The sequence below is a fragment of the Acartia tonsa genome, chromosome 12 (genome assembly GCF_053477335.1).
Source record: "Acartia tonsa isolate MP-2025a chromosome 12, ASM5347733v1, whole genome shotgun sequence".
Classification (NCBI taxonomy): domain Eukaryota; kingdom Metazoa; phylum Arthropoda; class Copepoda; order Calanoida; family Acartiidae; genus Acartia; species Acartia tonsa.
In genome coordinates, this window is record NC_137271.1 from 31,604,654 (window position 1) to 31,625,639 (window position 20,986).

Here is a 20,986-nt window from a genome sequence, read left to right on the forward strand (position 1 = left end):
AAGGCAAAAAGTACTTGAAAAAGGACTATCCACGAACAAGAGCACGTGATTCTAAGTACCTTCCAGCATTGATCCTGAGTATTTTCTTTCAGAATATAATAGGTCACCATATATTATAAATATATTGACGAGAAAATTTATGTTTCACCACTTCAAGTTGAAGAAAAGTAAAAAAATGTCCACCATTTTTTGTTAAAATTATATCAAACGTTTTGTTGAGTTTGGGGTGTCTTTAATTGTCCATATTGTCAAATGATAAAAATTAAAAAAATTCCAAAGCACATTTACTATATCACATATGTATGTTTAATTTAATGCTAATATCGATTAATTTACAATCTATATAACACGAGTATTCGCATATGTAACATCAAATATCCATTTTATTCAAAGAATTAGCTTCATAAAATTTTTCAAATCAATTAAAATACCTAAAAAAACATGGTGAAACATAAATTTTCTCGTCAATATATTAATAATATATGGTGACCTATTATATTCTGAAAGAAAATACTTAAGGTCAATGCTGGAAGGTACTTAGAATCATGTGCTCTGGTTCGTGGATAGTCCTCTTTAGGAAAACTAAGAATTTTAACTCCTATTATATCAATCCTTATTAATTTCGAATTCATAATATCTCACAAGATAGAGCAAAAAGTATCTAGTTTCCTTTATAAATACCAATTTTCTCGGATTTCAAACTTAAGTTTAAAAATAGTAATTCATCGGAATAAATGTTTTGACACACTGTGTAACTGATAAAAAAAAGTAAAAAAGGTTGAAATACAATAATATTATATAAATTTAAAGAAACCGACATGATACAAAGTATTTAAAATCAAAAACATATCATATTTCTATCATCCAAATCCCATAGAAGATTTCTATTGCACATAAATATTTATTTTGTAAGGAGGTGACAAATAGACTAAAAAACAAGGATGAAAAGGACAGCAATAAAGATAATCAAAATTAACAATTGAATAATTAAAAACTTCCAAAAACATAGGTAAATTTAGAATATACTAATGAGAAATTAAGCTTTATAGAACACTATGAATTTATGAAATGAATATTTTAAAATTGCACAACTTAATGCCTGTATTTACCAGTCAAATAAAGCTTTTTACTTTGGAGTATACTAATTATATAGGATGGTGGTGGACAAGAACGTCCAAGCTTTTTCATTTTGGGGTCAGGGGGAATTGAAGATTTAAAATGTTTGGGGGGAGGAGTAATCCTTATATTATACAGGCAATGACGTCCAAGCTTTTTTTATTTGGGGGGGGGGGGGGTAGGCGTCCTGGTGGTGGACATAATTGTTCCGTCTAGCATCGTATTATATCTAGTTTTCTTGGTATCTCTAGGCTAAGAAAAATGGTTATAATCTTATAATCAGCGTTATAAAGCCGTTTGATTTTGGTGCGGCTCCGGATTATATTCCGGCTCCGACCTAAAATCAAGAAAAACTCGGCATATTATTTTCCCCACGTCTATTTTTGTCTTTTGAAGATTTTAAAAGTTCAATTTTGGAAAAAAAATGAACTTGGAAAACTTAAAAAGCATTTGCACATGACAAAACAGAGTTACCAAATTATAATTTATAAAAAATCTCTTTATCTAATCCAGAGCCGGAGCCGTTTTTTTACGAAAATTACGGCTCTAGCTCCGGCAAAATATGGCGGCTCCACGGCTCCCGGCTCCGCAACACTGCTTATAATTGTACATTTTATATCCGCAGAAAGCTGTTTATAATACGATGCAAGACATAACTAATCCACTTCCTTGACAATTAATTCATGTTGTCTGTTAGGTGTTTGTTAAAAAAAAAATGTTATTTAAGTGCAAAAATGCAAGCACTTGATATGATCATACTTATCCTAGCACTACCCAAATATCAATTAACTAAATTTGTATTATTAATATAGTTTATTTACATAAATAAAATAAAGGATAAAATCTATATCAAAATATAAAATATTAAATAACAGTTTAAAAGCTATAGATCTTGATAAGATAAGTGATTTTATGAATATTTACAAAAAATGAAACTAATCTTACTCTGTGCTAAAATATAGAAAAAGTTGAAGATAACAGAAATTGAGTATAACCAGTGGCGTAAGGTTATAAGGGGTGTAGGGTAACAGATATAAGTTTTCCGGAATTTTAATGTAGGGAGTAGATTTGAAATCTGCATCAAATTTTAAGGATTTTTTATAAAATTCGTTTTTTGTAAAATTCTTTATCTAAAAGCGAAAATATATTTTAAGTTAATTAATTTTGACCAATAGGATAGGTGGATTTTAAACTACCTGCGCTCTAATTGGTTAAATGATGTACGACATCCAATCAGAGCGCAGATTTTTTAAATCCACCAATCACAGATACCAAAATTAATTAACTTAATTTGTATTTCCGCTTTTAGATAAAGAATTATACAAAAAACGAATTTTATAAAAAATCCTTAAAATTTGATGCAGATTTCAAATCTACTCCCTACATTACAATTCCGGAAAACTTATATCTCTTAGTGTAGGGGAGTGTCAACACCTTAAATTTGAAATTTGCAAGGCATGGCATCCCCTTTTACACCCCCTAGTTGGTTGACACCAAACTGAAAAATTTATGTGCACGCCACTGTGTGTTACACAGTGTGGATTCTCATATTTTTAGGATTCTTCACAGGTAGCGGAGGGAGGTCGGTTGGGGGTCCGTGTTTCACTCACCTAAAATAATCAGGGATTTAGGGATGGGTCGTAAAAAGAGATTTTCAAAAAAAAATTGAATGAAAATGGATACTGCAAAGAAGAGTATGCACAATGCACATACGAGTGCAAGTGATTCTAAGCACTTTCAAGCAGGGATTCTAAATGTTTTTTATGTGAATATGTACACTAGGGTAATGTTTAATATCGTTGATAGGTATCAATTTTTAAAAATAAGTTTTAACATGGTTTTAAATGTATAAAACTTTGAAATGTTCAGCATTTTTTTATGAAATATTATCAAATTGAGTTACAAAGTTTACTTTTGTGTCACAGCAGGTTGAACATTTGATGATATATAGTAAAAAAATGCCTAACATTTTAAAGTTTTTTTCAAATAAAACAAAGGTGAAACTTTTATTATTAAAATGATATAACGATATTTAACAAAACCATAGTATATTCACCAAAAAAGTATTTAGAATCACTGCTGGAAGGTACTTAGAATCACTTGCTTGTTCGTGCATACAATTATCTAATTAATCAAATAAAATATTAACAAAAAGGTTATAAAAAAGTGTAGGACAGCCAAGGAAACGAATTTTAGATTTATTGTTCCATCCCTTTATCCTTGTAAAATATTAAAATTTGTGATCCAAGTATGATCACATTCATAAGGAGGGAAGCATAAAAATAACGAAACCTTTATAGCATTTTATATCTTTTAATATTTATATTTGTAACATGACTGACTGCCCGACGAACATTACTCACATTACATTTCCCCTCACAGCGTTACGGACGGACAAACTGCGGACAGGCAAAGTAAATTTTAGAAAAGCTTTTCAACTCATAAAAATATAATTACAGACAGTTGTTTGCGAAAAATCATACTAAAAATTACAATTTTAAGTAAAGAGACGTCCAAGCCAGCTTATACTAACAATGAAATTAATTCGGAAAGAAATCAAGAAACCTATACATGTTTTTCAGCTGTCGTTAGGGGGCAACACATCGTAAAATTCACGACCTCTCCATTTACCCCCAAATATTATTTTAGATTTATTTCGCTTGTTGGTTTCGCTTATTCCCGCGTCCCAGCCTATTAAGTAGATCATTTCAATTTATCTTGACTAGTTGCTTCACCCCTAGCCTCTAGGGGCAAAGCGGGGTAGATCGTAAAAATTGCTTAAAACAACCTTCCATGACAGACCTTAACTTAAAGGAAATAAAAGTCTGACAAGCAATTTATGAGATTTATGGCTTCTGACAAAGAAAAAGTTACCAATCAAGATATAATAAATGTCCCCAGAGTTGCCAAGACAGCGAATTAAAGAATGTAACTTGTAAGTATTAAAAAAAAACTTATTACCTCAGATTTTAGAATGTCGTCTTCATCACTGCTAAGGTCGGTATCCTCAATTATTCTTCCCTGTAAACCTATGTAACAGAAAAAAAACAAGGATATTATTTTCTGTAAAGGATAGTAATTCATTTATGGAGGGAGGATAAAAATATCACCCCAATCATTTTGTTTAGTTTTTAAATCTTTTTTTATTAAAAGGGGGGAGGCGGATGTGCCAATTCTTGAAACCAAAAGTAAAACGCGCATGCTCTCAGTCCATAAAAGAGTTACAGCTATAAAATTCGGCACAGCAGCTTTTGTGAAGAACAACATGAAACTGAAGAAACGGCGGCGGAACCGCCGTTTTCCGCCAATTTTTTTTTGCTTTTTTTCCGCCAAATTAGACAGTTTCTCATATGATTACAAATTGTCTATTATGGCGAGAAAAGGCAAAAAAAATTCGGCATGAAACTGCGAGTTTCGGCGGGAGCGGCGGTTCCACCGCCGTTTCTTCACAGTTCCATATTGTTCTCCACAAAAACAACTGCTGTGCCGAATTTTATAGCTGTAACTCTTTAATGGGCTGAGATCATGCGCGTTTTACTTTTGGTTTAAAAAAGTGGCACATTCGCCTCCCCCCCTTTAAAGTGAAGGGTCGTCTGGTCTAATCATCCCTCCCTCTACCTCTCAGGTACACCTAGGAGCCTCTAGCGGCTTAGCCGCTAGTTTAGCTATAGGGAAGACATTTTTATACCTGAATTTTGTGCATCAATATCATCTACTTCATCAGATGGAAATTCTGTTGAACCAAATCTAAACACAAGAAAATAACACGCAAGATCGGTTAATATAAAACTTTCTGACGGAAAATAACTTTTAGAATGATGCAAAAATCATTTCTTTCCATTCTTTTCCATTTCTTTCTACTATCTTAGAAATTCAGCAATTTATTTTAAAAACAGCTAAAACTAATTTTAGGACTTCCAAACCAAACCAAAAAAGAAAAATTCCTAATGATAATAAACAAAATTACTTCATGTAAACATTCAAATTATTTGAGGACTAGATTTGTAATTGAAACATTGAACCAGCTAATCAGGATTAAATATTAAGTAATTAAAAGTTTTAAGCCATGAAATGAAAAAAAGGGTTTATTAAACTTAGTGTACAAAAACCCTGAACCAGAAAGTTACAAGAAATCTATCAATTCCATTATATGACATAATCCTAGTCCTATGATTCTGCCCTACAATTCAATTGCTTAGTGATCTTCGGACAGACTTATAAAAATATCCTTTTGTAGAGTAGCTGTGGTGCTTAGAACTATTAATCATACCTGGAGGACAAAATAATGGCGCTTAACAGGATGAAGTTACCGAAAACACCTGATATAAATATATATAGAAACACCATAAAAAGTAAATTATCAAACTAAAATCTTAATTCCAAGATGGTTCGTTCAAGTCTTTATATTCAAGCTGAATTATCATATCATTGTAATTAGATGCATCATTTAATGGAAATGTAATGCGAATTAATAAATCTCAACGATAAATTGATGTAAATCCCCCATTATTATAACAAAATACCCCCTTTAGGAGAAACGACGCTGTCAATTTTTTAAACTCAAGAAAGATTGAGCCAAAGAATGAGAGAACTTGCTTATAAAATTTAGGGAACCAGTAAATTTTTAGTCCAATTTCCCTTCAATTCCCGGATATGACTTAATTTTAAATCTATAACTTATCTTATCTTTAAGATATTAAATCAGTCTTTACATGACCATAGTACCCAAGTGATCTGAAGGGATAAGACAATGGCCGATAAATTGACGTGTTTCCCCAATGTTACACAAAATTACCCCTTATGCAGATTACAATTAGTGGTTGAGACGTTTAGACACTCAACTTAGTGAACCAACCAATTAAAATTGAATTAAAGTCTCCAAAGTTGTTAAACCAACGAATTAGAAACATTATCATAAAACTTTGGGGACTTGTGTACCATTCCCTCCCTGATAATAACCCCTATTAAATATCACGCGCCTGGCATTACGGCAATAGTTTGATTTACTAAAATTTGTAATACCTGCACAGGATGAGAGCCAAGGATGATCAATGAGAATTCTGCGTAGTCCAGTGAACTCAGCGAATATTAGAACCTCGGAGGAGTACACCTAAAAATTAATGTTTAAGGTTTCTCGTTTTTTTAAAGCGAAGATTTTCTCTAATAAAGTTCTGTTCGTTTGTCAGGCCGTACGCAACGCATATGATTTCATTTATTGTTAATTTAGTCATGTTTGAATAGTCCCTGGCTAACAAAAGTGGTATTTATTTCAGGATTTTTGATTCTATATTTATAGAAAATCGTCTAAACTATGACGTTATACATGATTTTTCAGTATTGCTGACAACCGGCTCTCATCCAGCGGATAATAATCGGTTAAGAAGCCATACTGGCCAATTCTTGCCTCCATCCTCAGCTACTTAAGTACCAAAGAGAGAGTGGGACATTGGGCTGTTTATTACGCAAGACCCCAACGTTTTCTTATTCGTTGGCTTAACAACTTTGGGGATTTAAGTAAATTTTTATTGGTTGGTTCATTTAGTTGAGTGTTAAAAATATTCAACCACTAATTGTAATATACAGAATTGGTAATTTTGTGTATCACCATTGGGGACGTACATCAATGTATTGGCCATTGTCTTATTCCTTTAGATCCCTGTAAAAAAGGCAAGATTATTTTCTACCTGAAGATACTTGGATTGAATCTGGATATGGGCATTTGTTGCAGAGTTTTGTGGATCATCAAAATAACCTCTAAAAACAATGTTTCATGAATTACTAGCGGCTAGCCGCTACACCCATAGGGGCCTTTGGAAATTGAGATGGTAAAGGTTGTACTCTACTCCCGCATTTTTGGAAATTTTTTAGGGGGGGGGGGGATAGACTCACATTTTTTACTTATGTATTGTAAAGAAAATTCAAAACTTAACAAAACTTTTTGGATAGGTTGTAAGGGACATCTAAAAACGAGAAACCATTTATTTCTTTATTGTTGGAAAAAGTATAACTATGAATTTGAAGAAATGTGTAAAATCATTTTAACTTACGAAAAGAAATTGATAAGCACTTGTTGTTTTTGTTTACTGGTTCCACTCACAAATAATGGGGCTAACACAAACGTTTCTGAAATAAATATAAAAAATATATTCAAAGAAATAAAGTAAAATAAAACGCAAGGTTGCGTGATTATTTTTGTTTACAATTTAAAGTGGTTTTTGGTCTTTAAAATATATCAACCTAATTCTAAAGACTGAGTCGTTAGCAGTTACTTTTCCAATATTTAGGGAAAATAGACCTACCAAGGATTACTCATGTCGAGTTTCATAACAAAATTCGGATTCTAAGTTCAATTAGCTTACTGATTATGAGATGGCTACATTACCCCCCCCCCCCCCCCCCACCACCCTTAGCTAACTAGCCCTGCTTACCTAAATAGCTCAAGAACTGTGACTTGAACTCCAGAAGACCATACTGGCAGCTGGAGACCTGACTACCATCCTCCAGGTTAATGTCCATACATGCCATAAACATTCCCAGATCCTAGGTTGAACATAATCTATAATACAAAGTAGAACGATGTCTGTCTGTCTGTCCGTCTGTCTGTCCCTTAAGATCTCGGTAACCACTGAACCGATCGGATTCTACTCTTCAGGGAATATACCTACTGGTCCTGTGGTGGTTTTAGGCTATTTTCTTGGGGGGTGGGACACCCCCAACTCCCCAAAAAACAAAAAATCCCCCCCCCCCATTTTTTTTGTAGAAGATTTCCTTGGTCCTTTTACGTATTTCGCCAAAATTTTTTATCACCTCTTGGGGCAAAGCCTTAAGAGGCTAAGGGCGAAGCCGCTAGTAGCTATTAAAGTAGGAGTATTTTCAAAGACAGATATTAAAAATTATTTAGTATTTATTTAAATGGCAAGCAATCTTTATCCTTATATAAAAGTAACACGATCTTTCGTTTGTCTGTCTGAACCGAAGGATTTTTCTAACTGCTGAACCATTATGGTTCTCCTTTACACTGTATCTTCACAAAGGCGGCCTCGGTAAGGATTTTAACTATAGTGGGGGAGGGTACCAACACCATCCAGAGAAAAATCGCTTAAGAAAACAAACATTTTTTTTACAAACTTGAATTGAAAATTAAAGTAAGGGGAAGGGTAGAAAATTAAATATTTGGTTAACAAAATTAATGCCATTCGTGAAACTAGCCATTTCAAACAATTTTTTAGAGTTAACCTTAAAAACCTCACCTGGTTTTTGGTAGATTCAGGTACCTCAAGACCAAGTGAAATAGAGTAGGGTTGACCTTTTAAAAGAAATCACAATATTATGTTAATGTAGTATTTAAGAAATAAACATTAATTCAATCTTATCTATTTTCATACGTCCAAGTAGGGAGTGGTAAAGGGATAATTATTGTTTACCCCCAACCCCAAATATTTCTTGGATTTTTTTTGGAGGGGGGGGGGGGGAGATGGAGGAGGAATAACCATCTCCCACACAAACCTCTACTCCCAACCAAATTTTTTGACAAAATTACCTGTTTTAACTCACCCCCCCCCCCCCGGCCCCACCCTCCACTCAATTTACGAGAGATATTAAGATAAAAATTCTTGGATTACAAAAATGTTATCCACCCTAAGCCAAATTGTGACAACTAAAATAACTCCTTTTGTTCCTAGATAAAAATTCTCTAGAAAGATTTGATCACTGCAAGTGTGGTATTCGGCAACCGTGAGCCATGCCTATGGCAACCCTGACCTGGGTTCGGGGAAGAGCCGAGGGCCCTCCCCCGAGTCCTGGGGAAGGGGTCTGCCGACCCTCCTCCCTATACCTAAAATTAATGATAGATTCTGACAGCCTATTATGGTTAAGCTGTATTGTTAATTCCCCCCACCCTTTCCAGGGATGGGGGATCATTATTGCCCAAACTGACTATTGTATATGTATTATATTGATTCTGTTTATGATTACTTATTCCTATCTGTGTATTTATTGTTTGTTGTATATAACTTTAGTAAACCTTAGACCCTGAATAAAGGAACAACTGAATAGACTCTGTTTATTATTTAGTGATTGCTAGAGAAGCGTAGCTTCTCTATAATATATATGTCCACGTCTGTTCACACTGCCGTAGTCATTTGAACTCTGGTGTCTGCCATTTAACCTAGGCGGATACCACAACTTTTGGTGACAGCTGTGTGAGATTACGGCAAACCACAAGTGTAGAGCAGACGCGCAGCTGAGGCTAAGGTACTCCCAGCAGTGAAACTGGCAAAACTGACACAAGCAACCTGAATTACCCACCCTGGATAGCAAGGTCTAACTCTGTATCCGGCAGTTGTGGAAGCGAAACCTAGCGAAAGACCACTTAGTGTGGCGGAACCCGAGCTGCGGAGAGTAACGAAATCGGACGAGAGACTGCAGAGAGCAGCGAAACTTGACGGAGAACCGCAAGAAGCGCCGACATCTAACTGAGGATTGAGCGCTCAAGGGCTGAAACAGGCCTGCGGACGGGCTGAAACAGGCCAAATAAGTGCAAACGGCGGAAAATAGGCCAACATTTACTGCAAGAGATAGCAGGATCCGAACCAGCGGCGCTGCAGGAAGGGACATTCCCTGCCGCCACCAGCCGGATTCGGATACACGGCGCTGCAGGACGGGACATTCCCTGCCGCCGACAGGCTGAAACAAGCCAAATAGCTGCGAGCTGCGAGTGTAGTGTACCAAGCAGAAGAAAAACTACGTTAACTCCAAGTATCCTGAGAGGCTACAGCGCAGCCACCCATCTAGAAAACAGATATTATATCACATTTTAGGGATTACCACCCTAGTGTGAAAGCTGAACAATAGATTTATGAGCAAGGCTTAGTAAACAAATTTGTTGTGTATTGTGATAAAGCCAAAAATAGAACAGGCTTGGTAAGCAAATTTGTTGTGTATTGTGATAAAGCCAAAAATAGAACCTAGATGTAATATAACAATGCATTGATAAACAATCTAACCCCCCAAGCCTTCAGCACAACAAATACACCCCTTATCCCAACGGAAGGGGAGGGGCCCACCATAAATTGAAGCAAATACAATTGAGGTGACATAACAATAAGCTCAGGATTAAGGAAAAGGCACAATTACCTCACCACCCAGTTACTTCAAACCTACAGCACCCCCCTCCCCATAGGGGGGAACGGATGGTTTTACCCCGTCCCCTCACGCGCTCCCCCTCCTACCCACACTTGAATAAGTCCGCCCACGGTGTGGAGATAGCGACCGGGAGAACAGAGCGCCATTTACGGGTCGCGCAGCAGAGCTTGGGACGCACAAAAAATTCAACGGACGAATAAGACAAAGCGGACCAATGAGAAAGATTGAGGGAAAGGTGCGCGTTTTACCTGTGTGCGCAAATCTGACGGCGCGTAGGCGCGTGGCAAGGAAAGGAGATTTCACGCACACACACAGGAGCGGAGCTACTCCATAGCATCCAACAGAGATATTTTTAGAAAAAGACTTGCAAGCTCCTCCCTCCTATCTATAGTGTGATAAGGAAAACCAAATCAGTTCCTGACAGCAGTTCAGACCCTCAACAACTATCTACACCTACCAGCCTACTCTACAACTCAGAAGTTAGTGACAAGTACTCTAGGTACACCTAATTTAAATCTTTGTAGTTAATCTACCAACCTAGTGATAAACAGTGTTGGCTGCTAGGCTAGAAAGCCTCAAGTGTAAACCACTTATAGTATTGACTTAAAACTTCGTGTCCCGCCGCTGAACCTTTGACCCGATAAAGCAGCCACAAGCGCAAGGAGGCGACCAGCTCCAAGGATGGCTCCAGGATGATCCCCAGCCGGCTCCAGCCGAGTACCGCAAGCTGATGCTGAGTAACCTGCCGGAGTACCGAGGACCGCCCAAGCAATCCTGGAATTCCCACATCCGGAGATTAGAAATGTCATGGGCGGCTTACCGTGTGCCCCCCCATGACACACTAAATCGCCGCAACGCCCTTTTACTATCCCTGGCGGGGCAAGCGGCGGAGATGGCCTCTCATCTGTTTGGCGAGGCAGGCCAAGCCTTGACATATGAACAAGTCAAGGCCGAGTGTGAAATATTATTTCGTCCAGCCTATGAATCTCAGACCCTGAAGCAAGCCTTCAGAGATTATAGGCAGCACTCGACAGAACCTATACAAGCATACATATCCACAAAGTGTGCATTGTATAGGGAGGCCTATAGCCACGAGGACCTTGAGTTATTGATAGACGAATTAAATCGTGGCATTCGTAACGCTAATGTGAAACGTGAAATGATGGGTCATGAGATCGCCTCGGTACCTGAGTACACGAGGCGAGCCATGTTTACCGTGACCATGATCACCAAGCAGCTGAAGGAGGGTGTGTGCCTAGTGGACGCCACCGACGGGCTCACGGGATCGGCCAGCGTCCAGTTGCCCCAATATGATCGGAGCCAATGGAGATTGGCGCCTTGGCTCCGGGTCTCCACCAGATGGGGAAGGTCGCCCAAGATGACAAGATTCCAGGCTGCTGCTATCGCTGCCATGGGAAGGGCCACCGAGTCCGAGACTGTCCTACGCCTATGGAGGTCAGCCTAGAAGAGACGCACCCAGCCACGCCATGACCGTCCTGCCAAATGTGACCATTGCCATTACGCAGGCCATACGGCGGCCGAGTGCAAGGCTGACTGGGACCAGGTAGCCGGCCGGAGACGCGTTGCTGACAAGGGCGCTCCCTCAGGAAAGCCCAGCAGAGTAGCCAACATGGAATAGGCGCGCCCCCAGCAACACTCCAGCAAGCAGCCGCCCCCAACGCAACGGGCCGAGCCGAAGGAATGCCGCAGTTTGGAACCATCCCAGCTAGGATCAACGTGCTGGGAGGAGCGGCTGAACCCAACCGGGTTGGCCTGGGCTTCAGCCTCAACCACTTGGGACCGGAGTTTGTGCAGCCCACCAACATTGCAGAGCCAGAAGTCCTGAGGCCTCAACCCTTCAGCCTCAACATGATGGGGCCTGCCAGACCGAGTCTACCCAGCAAGAGTGGAGGGGCGCTACCCAGCGCCACTGAGACAGTGTACGGGGAGGCCCTGGCAGCCGCTGGGCGAGAGAGGCAAGAGGCGCTAGCCAGCGCATCGGAGTCGATGTATGGGGCGCCATCCGGCGCCGCCACCTGGGAAGGATGAGAGGTGGGCCCCTGCACCTCCAAGCTGATGTCTGGGGCAGCAACCGCCGCCGCCACCTGCGATGACTGGGGGGTGCTATCCAGCGCCCCCACCCTGGAGCCTGGGGCGACAACAGTCGCCGCCACCGAGATACCTGGATCCTGGAACGAGCCAGCAGCCCCAGAGGGAGGGGTGACATCCGTCACCCCCAGTCAGCCAGCGCCACCAGCCAGCAGGGAGGGTCCAGCTACCCATCAGCCAGCGCCACCAGCCAGCAGGGAGAGCCCAGCCATACACCATCCAGCGCCCCCTGCCAGCAGAGGGAACCCAGCTGCCCACCATTCCCAACTGAGCCAGGATAAGTTAAATTTGACAAATGTATTGTATCCAAAGTATTGTAACCCTCCAGCCTTGCCTGTGCCTCCCGCACCAGAGGCTGGGGAGATTGAGATTTGGGATTATAAGGACTTGCCTGTGCCACATGCACCTGAGTTCCTAGGGCAGGGGAGGGATGTAATACAGGGCGAGCCTGTGCCACACGCACTCCAGCCCCATGCCACTGGGCATGCCATGGACAAGGGAAGGGACCCCTTGGGGCTAGGGGAGCCGACACCCAGGCAGGCACCAGTCGCCTGTCAGTCTGTCATTGGGGAGGGTATCGGAATGCCCCGGGCACCCAAAGATAACGCTCAATGGAAATTTATATCTAGCCAGGAGCAGCCTAGCAGTGTCCAGCCCCAAGAAGCAGCCGTGGCCCGAGCCGAGGATCCCCAGATGCGTGCGCGAGGTTGATGGCTGTCTGGTAGATTCTCACACTGTTGGATGGTCCTGTGGGGCCTACTGCTCGCAGCTGTGTGGCCTACAACTAGCTATGTCCTGGTAGGGTGGGACTGTGCCAACCCCACCCATGTCACCGCCTACAACAAGGAGCAGATGTGTAGCAAGGAGCCGCTACACCAGGAGTTGCCCTTGGGCCATGAGATACATGTCCTGCAGCAAGTCAAGATTAGGGAAACCACGGGATATAGCTGTCAACTCACAGTGTCCCAGTGGACATTTAGTTGTGGAGTATGGGGCCACCTCAAGGTGACCTCGGTCCCCACCCTCATGCGGCCAACCAAGATTGATCCAGAAACGTGCCAAGACCTGGCCAGGAACCGAGTCTACACTCTGTCAGGCAAGACCCAGCCATTGACATTTCAGCTGAACCATCCCCTGTTCTTCACTCTCGATATGGTGGGCGCCTTGGTCAACAGCCCCGAGGGGGTGGGTTGTGAAGGGGAGGACGTCCATTTTGAGGGCCAGCTGTACCGCAATGAATTAGTGCTCCAGGAGCGACGGCTGCTGGTCAAGGAAGAGACCTATGTAGTCGAGAATGGACGGGTGGAGTCCCATTCTGACCACCTGACCCTAGAGTGTCCCCATTCCGAGCTGTCCTGCAGCACTGGAGAGGCCACCTACGTGTGGGACCACCTGGGGAGAGATTGCCCCTTGAGGCTGATCCGCAGCCTCCAGCCTAGCCTGGTGATGGATGCGTTTCTGGTTGACCATCAAGCCCAATTCTTCATCAACATGACTACCCCCACCTCAATAGTGAACTGCGACTTTGAGGCCCATGCCACCAACCACCCAGCATTGTTCGTGGCAGCCGACCCGGCCGCGGCAGCGCTGCCCAGAGTATCGGCCAGGGACGTGGATGTCCCCCTGCAGGCCCAGATACATGCAGGTTACATCGGATTTACCCTGGAAACTCGAATGAGAAGCACTGCAGCAGAAGAAGTAGCGGCCAATTGCTGGAAGCTCCAGCAGCTAGACCCGGCCCATCCGGTGCGTGTCCAGGGGAGCACGTTCTGTGTTGAGGGGAGATGTATTGCTCCAGCTTACCTGTCAACGCAATAAATATGTTGTCAGGGAGAGCAATGAATGTTGGGACAAGGTGCCGGTGGAGCCCACAGGATTTGTAGATGCCGTGACAAAGGTGTATAGCGGCCACGCCACCAAAATTCCCTGCTCCTCCACCTACCCCCTAACTGTACACGCTGAGGAAGGATGGATAGAGCTAACCCCCGCACCTAAGAAGAGGCCGCCCCCGCTGGATACACCCAAGCAGCTGCTGACAGAGCCCTTGGATGACTTCAGTTCGGGAGGCTTGTATTCGCAGGCTGAGCTGAACGACTGGCAGCAGCTGCTAGCGTTCCCAGCGTATAAGGCCGCCATGCTGACCGGCCTGTCATATGGCTCATGCGTCCAGCAAGGTAGCTGTTCAGCCACCGGAGACCATGGGATTGTGTCCTACGATATTGACCGACTGGCAGAGGAAGGAGAAGCAACCCTGGATGTCTGGGCTGGGTTCAGACAGGCTATTCACGAGTGGGGAGATGGCGCAGCCATACTGTGTCTGCTGTTGTTGATCCTCAAGCTGCTGGGAGACTTAACCATCATTTCCCTGGCAGCCGCACAAGGAGGTGTACGGGCCGCCATGAACGCCATGTCACAAGTATTCCTGTACCACCCAACCTTGTATCGCAAGGCCTTGGCCAGAGCCAGGCTCACCCATGCCAAGTCCCGGGACTTTTCAGTAGACTGGGATGCCATTCCTATCGGCCGGGAAGCAGCCGAGGAAATGGTATCCATGCAATCAGCCGATAGTGGGAATGACCGCCCAGGCAGGCCTGGGCCACACTCTGGAAAGCCCCGCGGCCCCTCGGGAGGCCAGGCTGTCGCCCAGACGGTCAACCTGGTAGCCAGTGCCCCAGCCGCTGCCAACAACAACCAGAATGCCCCGTTACTGACCGGCCCCGCAGCGGCTGTGCCCCACGCCAACCTGACACCTGCTGGCGCTGAGCTACGTGTCCAACAAAAGCCAGCCTCTACCTTCTATCCCATGTTGGGGGCCCATCAGCCCTGAAAATCACCACTAGGATTCCATTGAATCGTTATCGCTTGTATATAAATTAGCCCTAAGGAGCGGGCCGAAGGCCTCAACCACTGTCGGAAGTCTGGCAGGGAAACCCCCTCCCAGCCTTCCGAGGGGAGAGTTGTGGTATTCGGCAACCGTGAGCCATGCCTATGGCAACCCTGACCTGGGTTCGGGGAAGGGCGGAGGGCCCTCCCCCGAGTCCTGGGGAAGGGGTCTGCCGACCCCCCTCCCTATACCTAAAATTAATGATAGATTCTGACAGCCTATTATGGTTAAGCTGTATTGTTAATTCCCCCCACCCTTTCCAGGGATGGGGGATCATTATTGCCCAAACTGACTATTGTATATGTATTATATTGATTCTGTTTATGATTACTTATTCCTATCTGTGTATTTATTGTTTGTTGTATATAACTTTAGTAAACCTTAGACCCTGAATAAAGGAACAACTGAATAGACTCTGTTTATTATTTAGTGATTGCTAGAGAAGCGTAGCTTCTCTATAATATATGTGTCCACGTCTGTTCGCACTGCCGTAGTCATTTGAACTCTGGTGTCTGCCATTTAACCTAGGCGGATACCACACAAGCATGCATCGATATCTGATAAAACCAAGTCCTGCGGGTTTTTACAGCCTATGAATGGATGCCCTTGTTTTTTTATAAAACATTGTAAAATATTGTATTACCTTTAGATAGAATGATCTTCTTATTCAAGGACAAGCTGGCATTAGGATAAGAGCAAACACCCGGACCATTCCTGCAGGGCTCGAACTGTAGACGTACTGGGTGCTTTTGGAGCTAAAACAAGTGGAACATAAATATCCTCACGACTCACCAATGTGTACAATGCTATTTATATTCTTCCATCAATAAGTTTTGTAAGCCTCGAAGGCCCGGACTAACAAAAAAAAACTAATTAACTTTATGATTTCTATTCTAATATTTGTAGAAAATTGTCTGTAATTTTGTAATACGATTCCATACATGATTTTTCAGTATGGCTAAGAACCGGTTCTATTCAGAGGATATTAATCGGTATCAAAGCCATTCTGGAAAAAAGGGAGAAGTAGCTTGTGCTTGTATTGCATAAAATCGTGAGTAAGCTTCAGTCAAAAGCGATTATTAAGTCTAAGTGTTATTAAATATACGTTTAATTATACTATGCGTTTTTTGAATATTAAGAAAACTTAGACTTAATAATCGCTTTTGACTGAAGCTTACTCATGATCTAACGCAAGCTACTTCTCCCTTTTCCACAGGATTAAAACTGAAGCAGGTCCAGAAGCCATACAGAAAAACCAAGAATCGTATGGTATTATTACCTGTAGTGGCATGAATGTATAGTAGAATGTAGCATACAAGAAAACTGACAGAGCCACAATCAGTACAAATGTTAGGAAAGACTCTGGACACAAGCAAATTAACTTTTATAATAAAACAAAAAGGAATTTTAAAAATATTAGGGCGTAGCTAGGGAGCTTTAAAAAATTAATATACTTGGCAAGGCATGTTAATCTAGCGTAAAATATACTTCCTCCCTCCTTAGAGACAGGCAACCTTTTTGACCACCCCCCACCCCTGTTGAGAAAAAATTTCCCTCCGCATCCCCCCCCCCCCCCCCCCAAAGGAATATGAATGAAAAAATATAAAATAATTTTAGAAAATAATCACCAAACCTCAGGAATTTATTAGAACCAATTTATTCTGCCCAAAAAGAATAAATCATCTTATCAACTTTTAAACTCATATTTTAGAACAAAAGATAGAAAAAGTTAAAATTCCTATAGAGCTGTAAATCATTCTGATAACTCTCATCACAATATTCTCAGCTTTGTTCTTGGTGCGTCCTATGTAAAATATAAATGAATTAAATTAAATAAAAGTTAAAGGATACATCATGGAAACAAATTAAAAAAGTTCATAAAAATAATTTTGGAAATTTGACTGCTGTATTAGGAGGGGGGGGGGCGGGGGGGGGGGGGGCTGGTGGCTGGTTGAAAACGAAATGCTCGAATTATTATTTCCTCATACAAAAAAGGTACATAAAGCTACATTAATATTTAAGTAGTAGTAAGGATTTTAGTTTAAAGTTTAAACTTTAAAGGTTGGTTTTTGGCTATTTATCTACCATCTACAATCTTCTTAGTATATATAGCCCAAAGATACTAGAGGAGAGCCAATAATGTACAAAACTTCAGGGTTAAAAGGGATAAGACATTAGACCTTAAATTAGTGTAAATACCCAATGATGATGCAGAAAATTACACCTTCTGTAGATTACAATTAATGGTTGAAACGTTTGAACACTCAACTTGATGAAACAACCAATCAAAATTCAATTCAAGTCCCTAAAGTTATGAAGCCAACGTATAAGAAAACGTTATTAGAAAACTTTTGGGAATATTCTAATAACATCCGAATATCCCCACCAACCCTGATAAAAAGTAATACCTACGACATTTTGTGCCTTTTTTTTAGTCAGATCAACCCCATGACCTAAAAAATAAACAAAATTAAAAATAAAAATTTTTCATTTAATTGTCTAGCTGTTGGATTAGAGAGCTAGTAAGATATTAACAGACAGACAATTAAACCTTTATTAAGACTGTAAAAGACTAGGTTTAATCATAAATTGAAAAAAATACCTAGTTTTGATGAAAACCTAAATAATTTCAAAAAATTTATTAAAATGCAAACATAATCCGTATTTCATTAAGATTAACCTAGATTGTTCAAACAATTTATGAGATCTTAAAAGACAGAAGCATATATTTCATTCAGTTGATTAATCCAGCGATTTGTGAGATCTTAAGACAGACATAAATATAGATTTTTAAAAATAAACCCAGATCATTCCAGACATTTTTGTTTCCAGAAGTTTCTGAGATCTTATAAGACAATTACACTAACCTATTCTTTCTTTAATGGCTGTAGACATAGTTTTGCCAGCCACTTCTTTCCGTTTACCAGCACCCATTTTGTCTTTTAAAATCAAATATTATAAAAAGTGAAACTTTTATATAATCAGGTTGGTCTGTTCGTCCGTAACATATTGGCATGTTAGAATTATCCTGTCGATTTCAAACTTAGTATGGTAATTCCTATTGAAGCTAGGTAGGATTTATAATCGTTACCAGAATGTCCGTAAATCCATTTTTAACAGTTCTGTATTAAAGTAGTTTTGCAACACAATTTTGTTTGACTAATACATTTATATTCTGCCTATCAAGTTCTGACGGAATAATTATTGATGTTGTCATCATTGTTTAATAAAAAATTAACCCCTCCCCATTAAAAAAAAATTTCTTAAAATTTTTAAAACTAAAATTGAAAATAGGGAAAAGGGCAACCCCCCGAATTTTTTTTTTACTTTTTCTATTAAAATCTAAAATAAACAAGGATGACAACATCCATAAGTAGCGAAGCACAAAATTTCGTGGATGGGAATGACCGTCATGGTTGTTTTCTTCAAACAACGGGAAATTTAATTTTGATATCTAAAACAGATATTTTGAAAATCGGATCATAAACACCAAAGATATGGGGAAAAATGTAAAAAATTTGAAAATAGCCAAAATCCTGCAAAAAGGCAGTCTGACCATTATTGTTGTTTTCTTCAAACGACGGGAAATTTAATTTTAACATCTTTAACTTAAAAAAATTTGAAAATTGGACTAGAAACACCAAAGATATGGAGGAAAATGTAAAAAAAAAATATAAAATAGCCAAAAACCTGCAAAAAGGCAGCCTGACCTTCATAGTTGTTTTCTTCAAACGACGGGAAATTTGATTTTGATATCTATAACTGAAAAATTTTTGAAAATCGGTTCATGAACACCAAAGATATGGTGGAAAATGTAAAAATAGCTAAAAACCTGCAAAAAGGCAGTCTGACCGTTAATGTTGTTTTCTCCAAACGACGGAAAATTTAATTTTGATATCTTTAACTGAAAGAATTTTGAAAATCGGACCATAAACACCAAAGATATGGGGAAAATGTGGAAAATCTAAAAATAGCCTAAAACCTGCTAAAAAGCAGTCCGACCGCCAGTGATGTTTTATAGTTAATTGTGCTCTTTAATGATGGGAAGGTTGTCAAAAAATTTCAGAATTCTATCTTTTATAGGAGCTGAGTAAATCCCATTTCCCCCATAGCGTTACGGACTGACGGACTGACTGACGGACGGACGGACGGACGGACGGACGGACAAAGTGAATTATAGAGTAGCTTCGCTACTAAAAATTGAGTTATCAAATTTGATTCTGCCCTCCTCAAGTGCCCCTAGAGGCCTCTAGTTGAAAAGAATACATCCACGAAATGCATTAAAAGAATTAGGTGATAAGACAAAATGGTGGTAATGTATTAAATCATCAAAAATATAAATAACTGTCTTCCTAATGGTTATTACACATTTATGAATTACATTATTACAAAGGTTTTATTTTCAAATCTTGTTACTTGATACGTTATAAGTGGTACTTAAATTATTTTAGTCCTCATAATAAAGTAAAAGGATGTTTGTCTATACCGAAGGATCTCGCTTACCGCTGAACCGATCAGGTTCTCCTTAAAAATGTAGCTTCTCATATATGGTCTCGGGAAGGTTTATGACTACTTGGGGAGGTTACCACCACCCTCCAAAGAGAAATCTCCCCTAGAAAAAAATTCCCCCCAAATTTTTTTTTCTTTTAAAATATAAAATAAGAAATTATGTTATCCAATTTAACTCCTCCTTCCTCAAATGACCCTAGAGGCCTCTAGGGGCGTAGCCGCTAGTAGTAATATATGATATTTAAATACAGTCAACAACATTTAACAGGATAAATAAACTATGAAAACTAGGCATAATTTTTAAAAGCGAAGCTTTTCTATAATTAAGGTCGGTCCTTCCGTACGTCCGTCCGTCTGAGTTAGTTAGATTTTATTAGTTAATTTAGGCATGTTAGAATTGTCCTATCGATTTCAAACTTTGCATGGTGATTCCTGTAGTAGACTAGTAGTTAGGTACGATTTAGAAAGCGTAGCAACTCTATAATCGTTACCAGAATGTCCGTACGTCCATTTTAAACATGTTGATTTTTTTACTTTTTTAATAACAATTTTTTATGTGATAAAATCATCCGATTGATCTGATTTTTTGATTACTGATTCCTATTACCATAAGGTATAATATTATGAGCGAAGCATTTCTATAATCAAGTATTAAAAATGTCAGTATGTCCTTAAACAGAATTCTGTACTTAAGAAGTTTTGCAACAAATTTACGTATAATTTTGTCAAACCTTATATTTTCATATTTTGTATATTTAGTTCTGACACTCAACAAAAGTTAATGTTCGTCTGTCATATCGTTTCAGAGCTTCGCTTTTATGGATGTTGTCATCCTTGTTAATTTGTACATGCTCTTCTTCTGATTTCTAACAACCAACTACGGTATAATTTTACCTGCTGGTTTTTGTACGCCATGTACTAAATTGAAATCAGCTGATAACTGGAAATGTACTTACATGTCTTTGAGTAAAATATAAGAGTGTTCAATTTTTCTAAAATCAAAAAGGAGCATTCAAGAGAAAAAAACGTTTTTAAAATTAGAGTATTGATCGAAATACTTATTGTTTTGAAATGGGATAATTTAAGGTTTATAATGCGTAAATGGAGGCAGTAAAAAATAGGTTCATAGTAAATTTTTTATTTATATTTTTTGAGAAAATTCTTAAAATAAAAAGTTAATCATTCACAGGAAGCAGTGTTGCGGAGCCTGACTCTGTTGACTCT

At 39.9% G+C, this 20,986-nt stretch overlaps 1 protein-coding gene across 1 annotated transcript; it reads right to left on the reverse strand.

Moving 5' to 3' along the window:
• Positions 1 to 2,533: 2,533 nt before the first annotated feature.
• Positions 2,534 to 18,253, reverse strand: LOC145333997 (seipin-like). The gene is made up of 14 exons (XM_080179272.1): positions 18,121 to 18,253; positions 17,662 to 17,706; positions 16,992 to 17,057; positions 16,533 to 16,615; positions 15,897 to 16,008; positions 8,367 to 8,422; positions 7,545 to 7,656; positions 7,164 to 7,239; positions 6,801 to 6,870; positions 6,139 to 6,226; positions 5,387 to 5,435; positions 4,805 to 4,863; positions 4,078 to 4,145; positions 2,534 to 2,726 (listed from the first exon to the last, which is right to left on the reverse strand). The coding sequence occupies exons 1-14, from the start codon at positions 18,185 to 18,187 to the stop codon at positions 2,670 to 2,672; spliced, it is 1,008 nt and encodes a 335-aa protein (XP_080035398.1). The 5' UTR covers positions 18,188 to 18,253; the 3' UTR covers positions 2,534 to 2,669.
• Between the last annotated feature and the right edge of the window lie 2,733 nt (positions 18,254 to 20,986).

Excerpts from the sequence above, each read along its gene's own strand:
- LOC145333997 (XM_080179272.1), bottom strand. The coding sequence starts at position 18,187 with ATGGGTGCTGGTAAACGGAAAGAAGTGGCTGGCAAAACTATGTCTACA. Across the intron at positions 4,864-5,386 it reads GCCATTATTTTGTCCTCCAG|ATTTGGTTCAACAGAATTTC; the intron begins GTATGATTAATA and ends TCTTGTGTTTAG. Across the intron at positions 4,146-4,804 it reads TATTGATGCACAAAATTCAG|GTTTACAGGGAAGAATAATT; the intron begins GTATAAAAATGT and ends TCTGTTACATAG.